The sequence below is a fragment of the Artibeus jamaicensis genome, unplaced genomic scaffold (assembly GCF_021234435.1).
Source record: "Artibeus jamaicensis isolate MK-2021 breed Jamaican fruit bat unplaced genomic scaffold, CSHL_Jam_final contig_1803, whole genome shotgun sequence".
Lineage (NCBI taxonomy): Eukaryota > Metazoa > Chordata > Mammalia > Chiroptera > Phyllostomidae > Artibeus > Artibeus jamaicensis.
The window spans coordinates 5,661,543-5,680,736 of record NW_026521356.1 but is presented as its reverse complement, the minus strand read 5'-3'; the positions used below and the strand labels follow the sequence as shown (position 1 = coordinate 5,680,736).

At 41.2% G+C, this 19,194-nt stretch overlaps 1 protein-coding gene across 1 annotated transcript in view; it reads right to left on the bottom strand.

The window, feature by feature from the left end:
* Positions 1-4,294: 4,294 nt before the first annotated feature.
* SRPK1 (SRSF protein kinase 1) overlaps positions 4,295-19,194 on the bottom strand; it is a 73,817-nt gene continuing 58,917 nt past the window's right edge. Inside the window, 4 exon segments of the mRNA XM_053671206.1 lie at positions 4,295-6,807; positions 8,345-8,437; positions 12,095-12,164; positions 17,149-17,256. Coding sequence (XP_053527181.1) covers positions 6,623-6,807; positions 8,345-8,437; positions 12,095-12,164; positions 17,149-17,256 — 456 coding nt within the window. The 3' untranslated portion in view covers positions 4,295-6,622.

The following is a 19,194-nucleotide window of genomic DNA, read 5'->3' as shown; positions in this document are numbered from 1 at the left end:
TTGCTTCTCCTTTCTCACATTTTGTCTTCTTATTGACACTCAGAGGTGGGTAAGGTAGAGAGAAGTCACCAGAACCTGAATCCACCAGGAAGTCTAATAAAGATTGGGTAAACATAGAGTCTTAAAAACTTGAGACTAAATTGACTTTTTTTCCCTTTGGAACCCAAAATCACACCTCCGTGTAGTGCCCACACTCACCCAATCAGAACTGGCTACCAGATTCAGAAATCTGTTACATGTGTTCAAGTAATTTGTTATAGTAATTGGAAATATTTCTTATAAAACACTTTGGATTTGGCACACTAAATGGTGAGTTTTTGCCAGCACCCAGAGGGGAACTCAGTTTGGATAATACTGTGTTGCAGCAAATGCCAAGACAACTCGTTCTTCAGGCTGTTCCCTCCCTGGGGGCTGGGGTAGGAACAGGGATTTGTTGACTGTCTGCAGTGAATGGTCCTGAGGAACAGGTGTTTCCTGGTCTTCAGTCATTTGCTCAGGAGAGAAAAAATGGGGGCGCTGTTCTCTCACAGGAGAGAGGGGGGAAATGCTGAACAAACAGCGGATCTTGTTGTAGTTTCACCCAGCAGCAGTCAGGGACATGGCACACAGTAGGTGTCTCACTCCAGGGTTGTAGGGCATGTTGTATGCCCAGTCAGCGTGGCATTTCTGCTCCTGTTCAGATGGGTGAGGAAGGACAGCCTCCCAGCACTGGCCGGTTGCCAACAGGAACGTTTAGCATGAGGTGTGATAATCATATTCATATCTTCTTTTTTCAAAGTGGCTCAGTGAGTTTATTGCATTTTTTCCATTACCATGCGTTACCCTTATACTCACCTTCCCTGCCCCACAGTCGTCACACTTGTCCATGTCCATGAGTTTATTTGTATTTTGCTGTGCTGATAAGATTATTTCAGAGCCAGGCACCTACTTTATGCAAGCTTGATGAACAGCAGAATTTCACAAATTCTGTAGCTTAGTGAGTTTCTAGCTATATTTGTTCATTTCTTTTACTTTTTTTATAGAAGGCAAGAAATAAAAACATTTCTAAAAGCCTCTTTACTGTCAAAATATTTCTCACTGATATGGCAGCTATGGTGACTCCCAGAAGCTCCTGGGGGCTCCAGGTGCACCTGCCAACAGCTTGCATTGCTCTTGCTGGGAACAGCGAGCTGCTTCCGGGCTGGGGAACGAACGATATGCAAACGAGTCACCACCCAGCGTCTCCCCTTCAGCTTTATGTTCAAGGAAACTTGGAACTCAACCTGTCCAATAATAGTCATGATTTTTGTTGATACTCTCAGGTCTCTAAAGCGGCTTTACCTTTAAATACGTTCTTAAAGGGCACCTCACATCTCATCTTTGAAAGTATATAGAAACTCAATAAAACCAGCATTCCTCTAATGAAGTTACCTTCCTTCCTCCCTTACTTCTGGTTTGCCTGTCTTGGGCTGCTGGGGGCTAGGGATAGTTCTGATACCCAAGTCTCATCAGTGACCAAGCCTGAGCAGATAGGGCCCAGAGAGAAAGGACTAGTCATTTACATCTGAAATGTGAACTGGAAGGATATTCCAAATGCTTTCATTACCTTACATCCCTGAACTGTTGCTGCGTAACAAATTACCCAGAACGCAGTGGCTTTAAAACATTTCCGTGTCTGTGGGTTAGGATCCAGCAAGTCTCAGCCAAGTGTCCCTACCTCAGAGTTTCTTGCAGGGCTGCAGTTGAGGTGTTGCGTGGGCTCCCAACACAGTGGTTGTTCGCAGGGTGTTCTCACAGCTTGTACTGGGGGCCTCTCCACAGTGGTACTCACACAGCGCCTTGCTGCCCCAGAGCCAGGGCTCCAAGGTGAACCAACAGGGTGCAGGCAGAAGCCGCAGCCCTTGTGTGTCCCAATCTCAGAAGTGACATCCTGTCATGTTTACTTCCTCTATTAGGACAAAGCCCACATTCAAGGTACGAGGATTACAAGTGTTCTTACACAAGTATGTAACAGGTGGGGATCACTGGGGACCTGTTAAAAGGTTTTCCGAATAACTTACTGTGTCAAAATTAACTCCTCTAATTTCCTGCTGGAGTGGGCACTTACCATAATGCTTTATTGGAACAAATGTTAGATCCTCATAACCCCACATGCTGCTGATGGATGTTTGTTTTACAATAAAGTTGCTGAAGATGAAAGGAGGGCTCTAACTTTCAAAACTCCCTCCTTTTGTTATCTAACCTCAAGCGGGCTTTTAGTAGGGCCCACCTATTCCCCAGTGACCGCGCCTTCCTCTGTACTGAACAAATGCAAAACCACCAATGCGTTTTCTTAGGGGCGTCACGTTTAAGAACACAGCTCCAACTGCAGGCAGCCGATGCACCTTCTGTAACAGTCTACTTCTGCCAATTGGAGGACAAAGCTTGTTACTGTATTAAAATGGGCAAAAGTCAGATCTGAATTATGGGTGAGAGAAGATTGTGATCAAGTGATCTTGGGAAGATATAAAGTCAAGTTGATCACCTCCCTTTATAAGGAATGCTACGGTGGGTAACAGAACTAGGCACTAACATAAATTTGCTTAATTAAAACTTTTAAAACGCTTCACATCTCAAGTTTTCTGGCTTTTACACTGGGATATTTCTGATTTCATGAGTGGGTGTGGATTAATATTTGTGCAAAGACTTTAAGGAAAATGCCTATTGTACATTTAGTTTTAATCACATATATTTTTTAATCACAAGTCTTAAAACCAAGATGCCAGTAGTGACAAGAATTCATCCTCAGTAGGGCTGAAGGTCCATCACCTTTATATAATTTTGAAGACTAAAGAGCTATGTTACCAATGCCTTGGTAACTCCAAAGGCACCAAATTGGTCAGAAAAATACAAAGCTTCTTTGGTGTTAAAAGACCTGATTTTGGGAGCAAATAAAAGTTATCAACAAATCATCCATTTTCTGTGCTACAGTATAGTAAGAGCAAATAATTTGCTTTGTAAGGTCAAAAATAAAAGAACAGCCCTGGCTGGTATGGCCTAATTACTTGGAACATCTTTCTAGACTGAAAGGTAGAGGGTTCAATCCCCAGTAGGTCAAGGAGCGTCTGAGAAGGCAACCTGTCATTGTTTCCCTCTCTGTGACAGCCAACAGTGTCCTTGAGTGAGGATTAAAAAGGAGAAAAAAAAAAGAATGGGCAGTAATAAAATTTTTGTTGCCTGCCCATTTCCGGTGTGACTACATGGTTTCCCTGTGGACACGCAGGGCAGATGAGAAGGTAAAAGGGGCTGTAACTCCAGCCCAGGTCCTGGTTCTTGAGGGAGAGCAAGTTCTCCAAGGACAGCAGTTAAGTTTCCCAAAACCCTCTGAATTCTGTGTCCTTATATTTACCACGGAGCTGGATTGGTCAGTGTGGTGAATATACTGGTTGGATAAATCCTGATTAGTATTTTTAGGTTGTTTTTAAATCAGGTTCCATTATGGTCAACACTATAATATGAATACACTGTCTCAAGTATGGCCCAATGAAAACAAGTGAATTAGAACATTTATGTAGTTCAGGGGTGGCAAAGGACTTTCTACGAGTAACACTAAAATAGTCACCAATAAAAATGAAAAGCAAAGACTAGAAAATATGATGGAAAAAGACAAAAATGCATTGCCAAATCATCAAAAGCAAATGGGCAATAAAACCCACGAAAGGAGTTTGACTTCAATAGTGACCCAATATGAAAATTGCTGCAAGATGCTCTCTTTTTGGGCAAACTGGTTATCAGGAACAAAATGAGCAAGGTCACAACAGTTCCCTCTCAAACACTCTTGGTCGCAGCAAAGTAGTCCAACCCTCCTCCACATAAGTTAGGCAACATTTATTAAAAGCCTTACAATGTGCTTACTCCCTGGCCCAGCCATTGCATCTCTAAGAATTTACTGTAAGGAGTGAATCAGACAAGTGTATGAAACCTGTGTACATGTGTTCACCATGCCAGTGCCTTAGTCGGAGTTCACATGTTTTTTGCCATTTTGCACCTACGGCAATTGTAACCTGAGGGGAGAAAAACACCAAAAATATTCTGGGACAAATGCTGCCAGATATAAGGAAAAACAATTCTCTCACAATTTTCCAAAATGTAGTTAGTCCATCCCAAGCCCAACTTAAAAGACACAAGAAACACTACAAATCCCACAAGATAGCATGTGTTTAGGTTGTACAGTTTCACTGCATATTTAAGATAAAAAAGCATACCGAACCAATACCTTTTACTCTGAAGCTTGGGCCAGACCAAATTGGGCAATAAGCAAACACAAAGCTTCTGGTAACAGGTAGGTTATTAAACTGTTTATTGTATTGCATTTACAAAGAAAACAGACAATGCATCCAGTAGAAAGAATAAAAATGTATTCGGGATTTTATTTTTAACTGACAGCAAATAGAAATCCTTTAGTGAGATCATGGCAATTTGACAGTATTATGATTAAGTTCAATAAAGGTACGTGGGTGCTTGGAAGATCAAATTCTACAGCTGCCTCTTTTTACGCCTTCTAATTCATCTGGCTCCTTAAATGATGGGAAAAGCCCTTATTTCATGAGAAATGGTTCCAAAATGAAGTTATTGATTCTCCTACTAAAAGTTCTTTTCATATCAATTGTTAAAATGGGGCCTTCTATTTGTGTTTTGGTTATTTCACCTTAATATCATCCCCAGAATTCCTGTAATTCCACAATTGTGATTTTACAGTGTAGAAAAGAATTCAGTTCTGGTCTGCTATTGCTTTGAATGTGTGTGTGTATTGAATATATACATCACTGAAAACCCAAAGTGGATTAGAATTGCTGAAGGATTTTCCCTGCCGTTGTTTGATGTAATCTTTTTATTCTCTTTATTCTTGATAGATGCATAGACAGCCTCACTTAAAATTCTTTCTAAAGGAACATGTCTAATTTCAGGACTACCCAATCAAGGATCCGATGAACGGCCGGCCACAGTCACTCAGGGGAACGTGTTTGAGTTAAATGGATTGCATAATTGTACCACTTCCTCCTTTGCCACACCGTTGGTGGATGAAAGAATCTACATTCTAATTCCTGTATCGAAAGTTGGCTACACACAAGTCTCATTGGTAGCTTTGCTAGTAGAGCTTCAAGGTGCACCTCCTTGGCCTTCTGCGAATCAGAGTCCTGTAGCTGCTTCCGGGGAATGCTGTACCCCAAGGCCCATGTGGTCCGAGCTGAACAAGTGGCTGTGACCTCTGTCATGCCCCTTTTGCTTTCAATCTGGCCCAAGGAATATGTAGTCTAGGGCAAGTCTGAGAGAGACCCATCCTAAGATTCAAAAAGCCTTTTCTCATTATAAAAGAAAAAAAAAAGCCTCAAGTACATCTCAATAATTTCAAAATTGCAGTCAAAACTTACATTATACAAGGAAATAGCAGCAGAGAATGGCTAATGTTAAACCAATCAACAAAAACCGAAAAACAAACACCCCCCTCCCTCTGAAAGTAATGAAAATAAGAGGTGCCATCCCACCCCTTCCCTCAGTTCTTTTATCCTGGGATTTCATTTAGGACCTGAGGCCTCTGAGAACATCAAAACAGCAAAGCCACAGAGGGAGACTGCTTCAAAGCTAAAGTTTGGACAAGAAAAAACTGAAAGCTGTAAATAAAAGTCTGGGGACTGCTTGGGAAAAAAAAACAAACGAATAACTCTAGACGTCTTCTCAGATGGGAAATCTCTGAGGTCCACATCTCCTTTCTCAAGTCAGCCTGCATTTCTCCGTTACGGGGAGAGAAACACAAGTGAACAGAGTCAAGTGCCAGCCAGGGATTAAAACAAAAACAAAAACAAAAACAAAAACAAAACACCCAAACAAAACAGCTCTGCTATTAGGGTAACAGGAGACACATAGGAAAGGACTGTTTGTAGAACATCTGAGGTTCTGAAGAAGGTACTAGTCAAAGGTTCTGTTTTGGTTTCCATCAAAAATCAGAGGGAAGTTTCAAGGCTCTTGGAGTTATTAAATAAAAAGAACATGACAGTGTTTCGAACAGTGAGAAAATAATACCCAAATTTGGTGTTAGACAGCTCATTTAAGAGACAGTAGCTTAAAAGTCGCAGGAAAAAATGTGAATGTAGAGAACAGAAACAATCCAGGAAGATGATGCAGCCCAGACAGCGCGTTTAATGTCTCTGCTGTACAGAGAGGCAGCCCCTTCCCCCTTCTCATCCGTATGCTGGCAGCAGGCTGTGCACTGGAAAATCAGACTCTTAGAGTCAGTGAATAAAAAGGATGAGCTCGTACATCTTCATAGCTCTTTTTAAAAAGGCTGCTTATAATATAAAGGATGTCCTAATGGAAAGACAAAGGTACAGGGTGAGAGGCTGTTCCATATTTTAGTCCATTAGTCTTTGGCAAAGCCCAATCAAGGCCAAATTCACCTAGGATGCCCAATGGCTGTGGGGGAATCTCCACAGGGTCAAGGAAGCAAACCCAAATGAACATGTCAGATTAAAAGACAGAAAGAAAAAACCCCCTAGAAACCCTGGAAGAGCTTCACCCTGAACAGGGAAGGGGGAAATTCTCGGAGGGGTGGGGCGGAGGGCCGGAGGGCCAGCCCGTGGTCTCTGCTGCAGTGCTGGGCTGGGGCTTAGGAGTTGAGCCAAGGGTGGCGGAGACAGTCAGCGGCAGTGGCTCTCTTCTCGGGGATCAGCTCCAACATGGGCAGTAAGAAATCCGTGAAGCCAGCTGCCTCTTCCTGAGACCACTCATACTTCTCCACTAGAACCTCAAAAAGGCCCCAGGGCTTCAGCTTCGTGATGTGTTTCAGGTCACCTATGGTTAAAAACAGCACAAAAGAAACTGACCAACACTGGCAAGTGACTTGACTCTGTGGAAATCCAGGTACTCTGTAAGAACCAAATTTTGCCATCGAAATCGAGCCCTCCATTTACAAAGCACCTCTCTTCCTGTTGCATTCCCTGGAAATGAGTGCCTCCATCTTTCACGAGGGCCTAAAAATTTAAGAAAATCTGTTCACTTCACCATTCCAGTATCTTAGCCCCAGTCAAACTGGGTGGGGCTGTCAGGAACTAGGTATTTACGGAAATAAATATTCTAGAACATCAATCTATTTTTCACTTCTTTGATGTAACAATTTTTAAAAAAGATTACGTCAATTATCAGTGGCTTATTAAGGTAAATGCTACTTTATTTATTTTTTAAATAAATTATTTTGTTCAAGTACAGTTTTCTGCCTTTTACTCCCACCCCCCCAGTGCTCCCCACCTCCCTCCCATTTCCACCCCTCCTTAGTTTTTGTCCATGTGTCCTTTATACTTGTTCCTGTAAACCCCCTTTCCCCCTGAAATTCCCTCCTCCCTCCCCTTTGGTCACTGTCAGGCTGAAAGTGACGGTAAATGCTGCTTTAAATTTCTTCTCACACAACGCTTATTCCGAGCGTCTTCTGTGGGCAGTGCGTGCCTATTTAACTCCCTACCTGGAACAGGCACGCCATTACTCTGACTTTGCACATGAGCAGGAACGCTTATGAAGTGCTTCACTGTTTCTCCCCCCAAAAAAGAGGAACATTAAGAAGTATTTCTGAGTATACTTGTTGTCAGTGTTGAGAAAAATAATTTTTCTCAGCAATAGTGTACAAGTTGTGAGGAAAAGGGAACCATGACAAAGGGAAAAAGGCTAGTTTTCTAGTCCCTTCTAAGTCAGGTTTTCCACATTTCAGCTTTTAAGCTTATTATTTGAAGTGCAGAAGAAATACATATTTAAATATACCAACATATATTACTGAGTCAAAAATTTGAAGTGAGAATTTTATCTTTGTTTCCTTCACCAATTAAGCAATAACAAACTTAGAAAACCACAAAGCACAAAATTAATTCACATGACTGACGCTGAAGTGGCTGTGGGGGTGTCAGCGGGCTATGAGTTGAGTGAGATGTAGTCTTGCTCTTAAGCTTAAACCAAAACCCTTGCTTGCCCTTTGACAGAGGCAGTGCTTAGGCCAAAGGCTGGCAAAAATGTACCCATTTTTGGAAGTGCTACGTCATCAACCAACTTTGTGCAGGTATTATCCAGAGTGACTAATTTAATATGACATAAACCCCACTGGTGTCCCCATTTAGAAACCAGAGAGCTGAGGCTGTGTCAATGGCCACATAACCAGGGGAGCAGCTGGGAGCTGAGCCACACGGTCTGGTTCGTTTCCATTTGTGACCACAGCACCGCACCTCTCTGCTGAGCAGGCCATCCTTCTGCGGGCGCTGGGGTCGTGTACCCAGCTGCACTCACCTCTGAATTTTTAAACACTTTTGCCTCCTTAGTGTCTGGGAATATACACGCACATTTATTTTACCTTTTTTGGTGAAAAACTCCTTGGAATATTTTCCTGCCACAATGAGCTTGCGAGGCACCTTCCCCAGAAGTTCTATGATCAGTGCAATGTGATCTGTGTTTTAAACATTTCAAGAGGGGGGAAAAGACATACATGAGAGGAGTAACAAATACAGTTCTAGACAGTGGCAGCAAGTGCAGCACACGCTCTCTGTAAAGCATTTCAGATTTGCCTTCTGTGCTAAGTGGGAGGAAGACGACTTTATCCATCTAATGGAGAATCCTGAAAACCATACAAAAATCAGGTGCCCGCTCCAGTGGCATTTGAGCAGTAAGTGAAAACAGTGTTGGTGTGAGGCTCTGCGTCCTGCAGCTGTATCCCTGGGCCAGCTGACAACCCACGCCAACAGCACCTCTCCTGTGACTGCAGAAGTCCTGTGACTATTTCCCACTGAGGGGGAAGCACCTTGGAATTATGCCTATCAGCTCTCTAATGTGTGCAATGTGGTCTAAAAGAGAAGGGTAAGAAGAACAGGATCAAGGACAGGCTGCAAAAGAGGTTCTTCTATAAATAGCTTTTCAAGGACTAGCTGTTTAAAAGTAACTACAAATAAAACTAAGGCGGCTCAAGGGGAGACTGGGAAGGCCAAGAATTATTTCAGGTGGCCGGTCACCTGACCGTTGGTTGCTGGCCTGTCCCTTCTGGAGTTTAGAGGCTTATCTACACTTTTATTTCTATTTTGTCTATACACCTAAGTTCAGGTGGGATTTTTAGGAAAGGTAAAAAATGTACCAATGTGCTCTTAGACATTATAAAACTATTATTTATAAAGTGTTCATGATGATTAAAGTACTAACATAAGATTATATGAATTTTCATAATCACACTGTACAACAGGCAGAAGATTTATACACTGTTTCAAAGATAAGAAAATGGAACTTCAGAGAGAATAAATGGCCTCCTTGAAGCTACAGGGCTAAGGAGAGCTTGAATGCAAATGAAAACCCACATCTCAGTCTAGTACAGAGTTGTGCGTGCGTGTTTTTAAAAATGAATCACACTTTTTAAGTAAGCCAAGCACTAATATTTTAAAGCATAGCTACCTATTTGTAGGCTCCTGAAATGTCCACATCATGCAGTACCCAGTAACTGTCACAGCATAAATACGGACTGTGAACACCAACAGGGACATGTGTAGTCTGCATCAGGAAGTGAGCCTGTGACCAGCAAGCAGCCACACTTACAGGCAGGTGACAGAAACAAGGATATGCAGAGGGTTTAAAAGTGCTGGCTCCTAGCACAAGAGCTTTATAAATGAACTTAATCCTGTAGTCAGAGATTTATCACTGTCAAAAAAAAATCACTCAAAAAGTTCTAACAATCATCCTCTAGGGGAATAATATGCTGGACAGCTGCACAGCTGGGAAGGTTTCGGGTCATATGTTTCTCATGTAAATAACTTACTTGTGTCTTTTAAAAAGGACTTTTACTATATGAATTCCCTATAACCTTTGGGCAGTTTTAATTGAATTTATGGCTTGGAAACAAGTACTTGGCTGCCAAGAAATTTCTGCCAAGTTTAGACAGGACTTACAAGTATCTTTGTATAAATTCATGAGACTATAGTTTATCTTACTGTAAACTTCCAAGTGAAAACTTCGTTCTTTTAATATTTTTCCTATACCAAGAAATTATTTTTTCCATGAAATTGTTATTTACACTTAATTCTGGCAACCTGTCAATTAATTGCCAGGTTGATTGCCTTACCAATTAATCACTGGGTTGATATATTTTATAAAGAAAATGATCATCCAGTATTCTTCCAAGAGCCAGGGCTGTGAACCGCCAACGATAACAGAGTACATGTTAGTTAGGCCCCAGTCACATTGCGATTTGCAACAAACCAAAAATACCAGTCAGGGGTAATAAGGGTTCACTTATTCTTTTTTTTGCTCTTGCAGACCAAATCGTAGTAGTTTGAGGTTTCATCTAAATACTGTTAGTACTGACTGGTACAGGAAGGAAAAATTAGGATCTAAATATCTAGGGTAGATAGTTCCCCCTTGTACCTTACTTGAGACTTTTCTTATAGATTTCAATTTTCAGGTTTGGTAACATAAGGTCCTATACAATATAATTCTAAGCACTATATGTGTTCTGGACCACACACACTATTTACAGTCTAGGGAAGTAAAGAGGAAAAAAGTTAATTTTCCTTCCAAACAGATATAGTAGGGTATTTCTAAAACAATATAAATCTACAGCCCTACACTTACAACCCAAGAAAAAAGCAAGCAGAGAACAGGGAAAGTAAAATGTATACAGAGGTCATAATTATAGTATTTCCTTACGCAGAGCTCATATATAGAAAACATGTCCAAACCATACCCACTATAATAGGCATTTGCTTGCTATGGGAATTAGTGCAGCATTTTCTGAAGAGTACTTGCTGGGAATATCAGCAGGCCCTGCCAATGTACCCTATTAACATCTCAGGGGACCCAGTGTGAGAAATAGAAAGCATTCTTGTTCCTATAGAGCAGGGGTATCAAACTCACTTTCACTGGGGTTCACATCAGCCTCGTGGTTGACTGCAAAGGGCCGAATGTAATTTTAGGACTGTATAAATGTAACTACTCCTTAACAGTTAAGTGAGAGCTTGGCTCCCGCCGGTAGAAACGAAGTGCCAGGCTGGATAAAACAAGGTGGAGGGCCATTCAGCCCGCGGGCCTTGTGTTTGCCACCTGTGCTATAGAGCCTAAGAACCTCATTTCCCAAAGCAACAAGGAAAGCACAGAAAGCAAAGGACTTATTTTCTACAATGGGAGGGTACATTGCTACTACTCTCTTAAAGTAATCCCATTAATCCTGAAAACAAAAGCTGCCTAAATTATATAAAAGATAAAATATTTAATAGTTTTTTCATTCACATTATTATCTCTTCTAGTTACTGGGATGCCACCACCATAGGAAGAAAAAAAAAAATCACACACTCAGTTGTGGGCTTTCACAGCCTCCCAGACAAAGCAACGACTGCTTGGGCTCTTCCCACCGGCTACCACAAAATGGAAATAATGATCATTTTAAAAGATGTTATTTATGTATTTAATTTTGGAGAGAGGGGAAAGGAGGGGGAGAGGGAGAGAAATACTGATCGGCGGGTTGCTCCCTGCATGTCCCCAGTCGGGGACCTGGCCTGCAACCTATCCAGCTCTTAATCCACTGAGCCACACCAGCCAGGGATACAGCATTTTGTTTTAAAATGGAATTCTAAATGTTAGTAGCATTTACAAAGAAAAAAATATGGCTTGAATTTTCATAAAGGGGACAAAAGAGTGCTAAATGTTGCAGAGTTTATACAACAGATCAGAATATAGTCTCTGTGTTCAATAGTAGCAGGTTTGTATATTAAAATGATTGATTTCTAAATAAAGTTGTAGGCATAACTAAGCAATAAGTTGATGAACAGGTAGATTCAAACTGAGTAAACTGTGAATCACCACTGATAACTAGATGTTTTAGAAGAATGCAAATTTTAGTTTAATTGTGGCCTCCTCTTATGCTATTATAAGGTCCTCTAATATCTATTATACAATATCTAGTATATCTAGTACCTAATATAAAACATCTTATATTTCTATGTTTTCTGGGATTTATATATACCTAGCACACTAAAAGGACTAGGTCCTTCAGTACTAACTACCGATGTTATTAGCCACAGGTGGGAAGTGTAACTACCACACACAAACATCCTCAGTTAGGGGGACTCACCTTCATCTCGCGTGTACTCTTCCCCTGAATGAGGTTCAAACAAATAGTCACCTGTGGCCAGTTCAAAGGCCTAAGAAAAAGAGGACAGTGTATGAAAGCATTAAAAAAAAAAAATTCTTTGGGAAGCTTCTTTTTATTTGGCAATATTAAGTAACCTGCAGATAATCATTAAGAAGTATCTAGGAAATTATTCCTAAAGGGCTTCCCTTCTACACCTGTATCTTAATAAAATGGAGCAGGAAAATAGCAAAAACTCAGTTAACACCAATACGTTTATTATTCCATACCCTCCACCCCACCCCTGTGCCCAATCAGTAATTCAGATCTTGACCTTTCCTTTTGCTTGAAGGGGACACATCTGAGTAATAAGGTGATTTTAAGTTATTAAATTTTCATGAGAAAAGCAGGTTTAATTTTCTTACATTATAATTTTACATGGCTTTCTTAGAAATTGAGATTCTATATCTAATATCAAAACCAAAAAATTTGGATGCTTTTCTAGCTATGACTCATTAGTGTTTGGCAAAAAGTACATTTTAAAGTTTTGCTTTGGAAAGCACTCCTCATACTATCCCAGATAGAGAGCTCCCAATTCCTAGTCCTACAGAATATCAGAAAAAAATCAAGTGTAAATGAAGCCAGGAGCCACTCATCATCGATGTGACCAGCAGGTTAGCATTCACCAACCAGGAAAAGAAAGGCACGTGTCTCCTATCCCAAGACAACCTCATATAAACAGTGTTCAAGAATGTCCAAAAAAGTGATTTCCTGTGGAATAAATGCCAAGTAGTATGAAAAGACAGCATATGAGTGATGGGCTTATATTAACTTTTCATTAATTAGAATGGATTAAAAAAATCAACAGAACAGTTTTAAAAGAACCTTATTAATATACGAGTGTAGTTATAAGTGTTAGTTGTGAGTTGATTCTGAGTCAATGGCACTAAGTAGTACAGACAATCTCAAGAGGGGTGGGGGGACTTAGTCGGGGCACTCTCAGTCTAGACCCACATTTGGGGCTCGGTGGCTTGCCAGTGTCAGATTCTGCAGCTTCACAACAAGACAGCCTTTCTCAAAATGGTACTACCTGAGCTGTACCACCACCCAGAGGAAAGCCATAAAACCAGAAATTTTAGGGTTACCTCTAAAATGTCAGGGATTCTATGGCTTCTTACGAGGTTTAGCTTGTTTTACATTCCTGCAGGTCACTGTGAAACAGAACCACAGTGACAGAGCAGATAGCTGTGCTACCCTCTAATTATCCTAAGGTTTACAGTCCCGTGGCAGAACAGGAACAAACTGTGATTTTTAAAACATTTTATTTATTTTTAAAGAGAGGGGAAAGAAGGGAGAAAAAGTAGGAGAAAACATTAATGTGTGGTTGCCTCTCATGTGCCGTCTACTGGAGACCTGGCCCAAAACCCAGGCATGTGCCCTGACTGGGGAATCAAACTGGTATGACCCTTTGGTTCGCAGACTGGCACTCAATCCACTGAGCCACACCAGCCAGGGCACAAATTGTGATTCTTATTCATCAAAATTTGTTAATCTCTTTGGAAACTAGTACTGTAATTTTTTAAAGTCCTGTAGTAAGAGTTCAAGTAAAGATACTGAAAATAAAATTTATAAAAAATACAGAAAATTTTCTAAAACCTTAAATTTTCTCATTTGCTCCACCTAGGTACTTACATTAAAAGTTCTCCAAGAGAACTTTATTTCTGAAACATAAGGTAGTTGCTAGTAGTTACAATTTTACAAACAAGGTAACAGCAAAACCCACACCAAACCAAACGATCACCTTAGTATCAAAAAGTTGAGTTGCAGAAGCTCTAGATAATAAAACACCTGGTGAACACCCCTCCTTTACAGATGAGAAAACTGACCAAGTGCAAAGGCAAAGCCCATCCCACAGACCCAGGCTCCCAATCCCTACCCCTGCGCCTGTCTCACACTGACCGAAGAGCCTGTTCCACATTCTGCATCACTTAGGGTGACAGTGACAGTGAAAGACACAGGCGAAATCAGTTATAAACTCCAGTGTGCTGGCACATCCAAACAATAGATTTATATTGTGCTAAAAAGATATGAGCTATCAAGGCACGGAAAAACACGGAGGAAGCTTAAATGAACATTACAAAGTGAAACAAACCAACCTAAAAGACTACATACTGTATAATTTCACGTATATGACATTTTGCAAAAGGCAAAACTATAGAGACAGAAGAAATCAGTGGAGGTCAGGGTTTGAGGGGAGGGAGGGAAAGTGGAATGAATAGGCAGAGCACAGAGGACTTTTAGGGCAGTGAAATATTCGATCTTAAAGATTCGCAGAATATTTAGAAAAATTAAAAACACCTATTCTTTATTGATTCTTTTCTTTACAGAACTGCCCTTCTAAACTCTGTAGTCTCAAATGATGTAGGTAATCTCACAACTTGTCCTTTACCTCTCAGAAAGGTCACAATCTATCAATTCATTACAATGGATACAGGATCCATCTCTCCAGGCATTTCTGATATTCCACGACTTATTTTTATTCTCTGGCTATGGCCAAATTTAAGGCAACATTTCTACAACTATCAGCAGAATGAGAGAAGCTGGGGGTGGGGGTGGGGCGGGGAATGATGATCCAGTTCTCCTGAAATTGTCTCATGTCAAATAAATGCTTTCCTTCCCTGGTCAAGAAAATCCTTGCATGTGAGCTGGTCCAAATGGGGAACAAGGCTAATACTAATACCTCTTTTATCTTTTTTTGCCTCACTTCTTAAACCTGACATAGTAAAAGCTATGTTAAATAGCAAGCAGGACCTACTGCCTTCAAACAACCTACTACTAAGAACCCCTTATTATCAAAATAGATCAGATGCCATGTATAAACTAGCTGTATTTTGCAGCTGGTGGTATCTTTCACTTATTTAGTCCAACAAATCAATTCAAATCAAATCCCTCAAATTCAAAGCTTTAAAATATGGCATAAGTAAGTCAGATTTTATTCCAATGTTCCTTCATCTTGTGTGTGCAAACCAAACCTCACTTTATTTCAAACAGCAGCCCACTTTAAAAGTCAATGATATGCCATAACAAAATGATTTATAAATTCATATAATATCAACATGGTTTTAACTCTACTACTGTTAGTGTAGATGGGTAGCTAGTTATTAATAAGGAAGGCAGCAATGGAAATCAGACATTCTTGAGTCTAATGAGCGGGGGAGCATGAGCCTGTGCGCTTCAGCAGGAGGTTACAGCTTCACACACTCCGGGGGATAGGCCAGCCTTCCCTACTCCAGTACCAGTCTGTTGGAGGGAGCAGGTGAAGGTAAGCACATGTGCAGGAGAAGTCAAAATGGTGCTGGGGCAGGTGCCTGACCACAGAGGCCTATCGCTCTAACCTGGGACAGGGTTCAGCTGGCTAGAAAGGTAGACACATCAAAAGCCCACGGAAGCTTGGTAAGTGATTGGAAAAAGCACCTGGTCCACACCAATCCTGAGATAATACAACCCACCTTAACCATGAAGCCCCCTTCCTCAGGAACATAAACTCGCTCTGTTCACACATTCTCCATAGTAACCATGTGGGTCTAGCTGCTGTATAAACTCAGGCTCAGGCAAGAGCTCAGCTACCCAGATAGGGACTGAGACTGCTTGGCAGCTGCCCGAAACAGAAACTCTTGCACACTGGCCTCGTTTTGGCCTTGCTGCAGACGCAGTTGGACTTTTCCATGGTGGAAGGGATGGAAGGAACACTGGGAACCCAAAGGCAATCTTCTATTTCCACCTGGATAAATCTTGCCACACCACAGTCTCCTGTGCGTGGGCCTGTGCAATGCCTTTCTTGCTACCCACAACTACTGGCAACACTACCTTTGGAATTTCAGGAATGTAGGTGTCAAGAAATCTATGATTCAAACAGGTAGAGGCTTGTAACCTGTCCTTTCTCTTTCAAGTTTTCCAAAGAGTTGACTATGAATACGTAAATACTACACATTTATATAAATGACAATTTATTTTTTGCCCAGTTCGCTCATTTGATGGTCCACAAATATTCATTAAGTACTATTGTATAATTAAGAATTGGTCTTTTTTCCTTGGACAGAGCCTCTAAACTCGGCATTTCCAAGTGATAAGAGTACCTTTTGTTACATCATGGAACCCTGGGCCAAACTTAAATTTATGCTAATGATGTGACTCATGATGAGCCCAAGTTCTGTCAGTCATTCTAGCAAATCACTGAATCTGAAATGACACTGCAATCCCCAGATTTGTAGCCAGTTGGTCAGAAGTGCAGGTGGCTTGTGAAACTCGGAGCTTTTGGCTGTAACTATATCTGAATTGATTCAGCCTTGTGGGGAACGATGCCCTTAACTTGTGAAGTCTGCACCAGAACTGCACTGTAAACATCCACTCAGAATGTGCCAGGGCCTTGACCAGACATTTTGCTATATATGTCACATGTGATTCCTGACGGCACAGCACTTACAGCCCAGCAGAACAGAGACAAGTACACACACAATAACGTAGGAAGAGTGCGCTCCCATCTCAGTGAACAACGTAACATGTTCCAACATGAAGCTATTTGTTGGAAATCATTTGGTATCAACTAAAGCTAACCCGCTTGAGTAGTTGCTTGCCAAGGACGAAGCAATAACTTATGAATCCACTGATGACTGAGCTTCACCTGTAACGAGGTGAACAAAAATCTCTGAGTAACTGCTGAACTGTACAGACTGAAATAGTTTCCAGGGGTTTCCCTAATCTGAAAATAAGAGCAGAGATGAAAGGGCAAGGGTACCTGTAACCCAATCAAAAGCAACACTACCTCACAGCAGTTGTTTTCAATCCACTTCCACATCCCCCCAATCTCCAAACTGTAGTAAGAAACATTTAGTTTCTGCACCTAACAGGAACTGGCAGGAATCAAATGGAAAGCTAAATGTTTACAACTAGCTTTTGAATTCAGACCTCTCCAGACACAGAGTATCAGTGATATGCACGAACAGAACAAGGTATGCCATTACGAAATAACAAGTGAAGGTCAAGGCGGAAAACATTACCATGCACGCAGTGCTCCAGATGTCTGCAGGAGTACTATAGCCAGATCCTATGAGAACTTCCAAGGAGCGGTACTGCCGTGTTTGAATATCTTCAGTGAAGTGTTTATGCTGAGTAAATGAAGAAGGAAACAGTATTTTAAATTTTATTTATTCTAAAAAGTAACAAAGCATTATTGCTTAATAATGGAGATTAAAGTAAATTCTCTGAAGTTTCCCCTGAACCAAAGTTTTTATTTAGCTAGTTTCTTTCCTTTTTCTTTTTAAAGATTGCATTTATTTATTTTTAGTGAGAGGGGAAGAGAGGAAGAAAGGGAGAGAGACATCAATGTGTAGTTGCCTCTTACACCCCCAACTGGGGACCTGGCCCTCAACCCAGGCACGTGCCCTGTTGGGAATCGGACCAGTGACCCTTTGGTTTGCAGGCCAGCACTGAATCCACTGAGCCACACCAGCCAGGGCTTGGGTCGTTTTTTTAAGAATCATTTTGAAGCTAATTGCTCCAAACAGCACTTTTCTTAACAGTCTACTCCAAATTATTTTTGCAAGCATATGAAGCTAAACTGCATACATAGATTAGAAAATAACAATTTCTTTTTAAGATTTAGACTTCAAATTTCAAGAACCCTAAAAAACAGCATCTATGCAGAATTCTTGAGTGACGCCAGCATCATGACAGAGTAAGGCATACCCTGGGTTGTCCCCCTTTAATCTACAATGAGTGGAATATTTATAACTCAACAAAGATTCCTCTGATCAGCACACTAGGATGCATGAGATCCACACATCTGTACATCTTGAAGGTGGGTGGATCGGCATGCAAGAAAAGGCAGAACTGGTGGAATAGGAGGGATGGTGCCTGATACCGTGTTCCGCAGTGACAGGTGAGCCCACAACCCCAGTGAGCAGTGGGGAAGGGGCCTGTGACTATGCCCACCACCTCTAGTAAAGAGAAAGGCAGCAGCTACATTGGCAGCAGCAACTTGGGCTCCCTCCCCTGGCTGCAGTGGTGCCTGTGGCCCTGGCTCCACCCCCACAGTGGCAGTGTCTGAGACTGAGACAACTCTGGAAGGCACCAGTGAGTGACCCTGGAGGCAGAAGCAGCTACAAAGAAATACCTCCCGAGATACACTGTGACAGCTCTGGCTGAAGCTGTGAAGGGTGGGAATTGCTAGTAAGTATAGCCAGAGTCTGCTCAGGAAAGAGAAACCAAAAATTTGTGCTACAGTACCACCTACTGGAAAACAAAAAAGGCTTCTAATTACCAACGTGTTGAAATGTTAAAATTAAAGTTGTACTGAGTAAGAAAAGCGTTCACTACTTCAAATGTGCCAGCAGAGGGACCAAGCACCATGAATAACCATGGTAATACAGTACAACAAAAATAAAATGACATTTGTCCAAAAACCAAACTCAGTGCTGTGTTAACATTGTAATCTAAGTGATAGAGAATCCAAAACAGCTGTCATGAAGAAACTATATGACATATAAGAAGACTCAGAAAGGCAGTTCGATGAGCTCAAGAATAAAATTAATGAACAAAAGAAGTACTTGACAAAAGACAGTGAAACTCTAAAAAAAAAGAACCAAACAAAAAGGAGCTCTGGACCTGCAAAACTCAAAATAAGATAAAGAATACACTGGACATAAAGTAGACCAGACAGAGGTGAGAATTGGCAAAAGATAAAAATCTAGAAATAATTCAGGCGGAAGAGCAGAGAGAACTAAGATTTTAAAAAAAAATGAAACTCGATGAGAACTCTTCAGTTTCATCAGGAAGGGGAGCATAAGGATGATGGGTACGCCAAAAGGAGAAGGGAAGGAGAAGGAGACAGAGAGCCTATTTAAAGTAATAAAAGATGAGAACGCCCCAAATCTGGAGGAGCTGAACATACATAAAGGTCATAGAAAACCTAATTATCTCAATGCAAAGAAACATTCTCTAGGACACATTCTATTAAAATGTCAGAAGTCTATGGTAAAGAAAAAACTGTACAGGCAGCCAGGGGAAAAAAAGGAAGTAACTTACAAAGGAACTCTCATCAATCT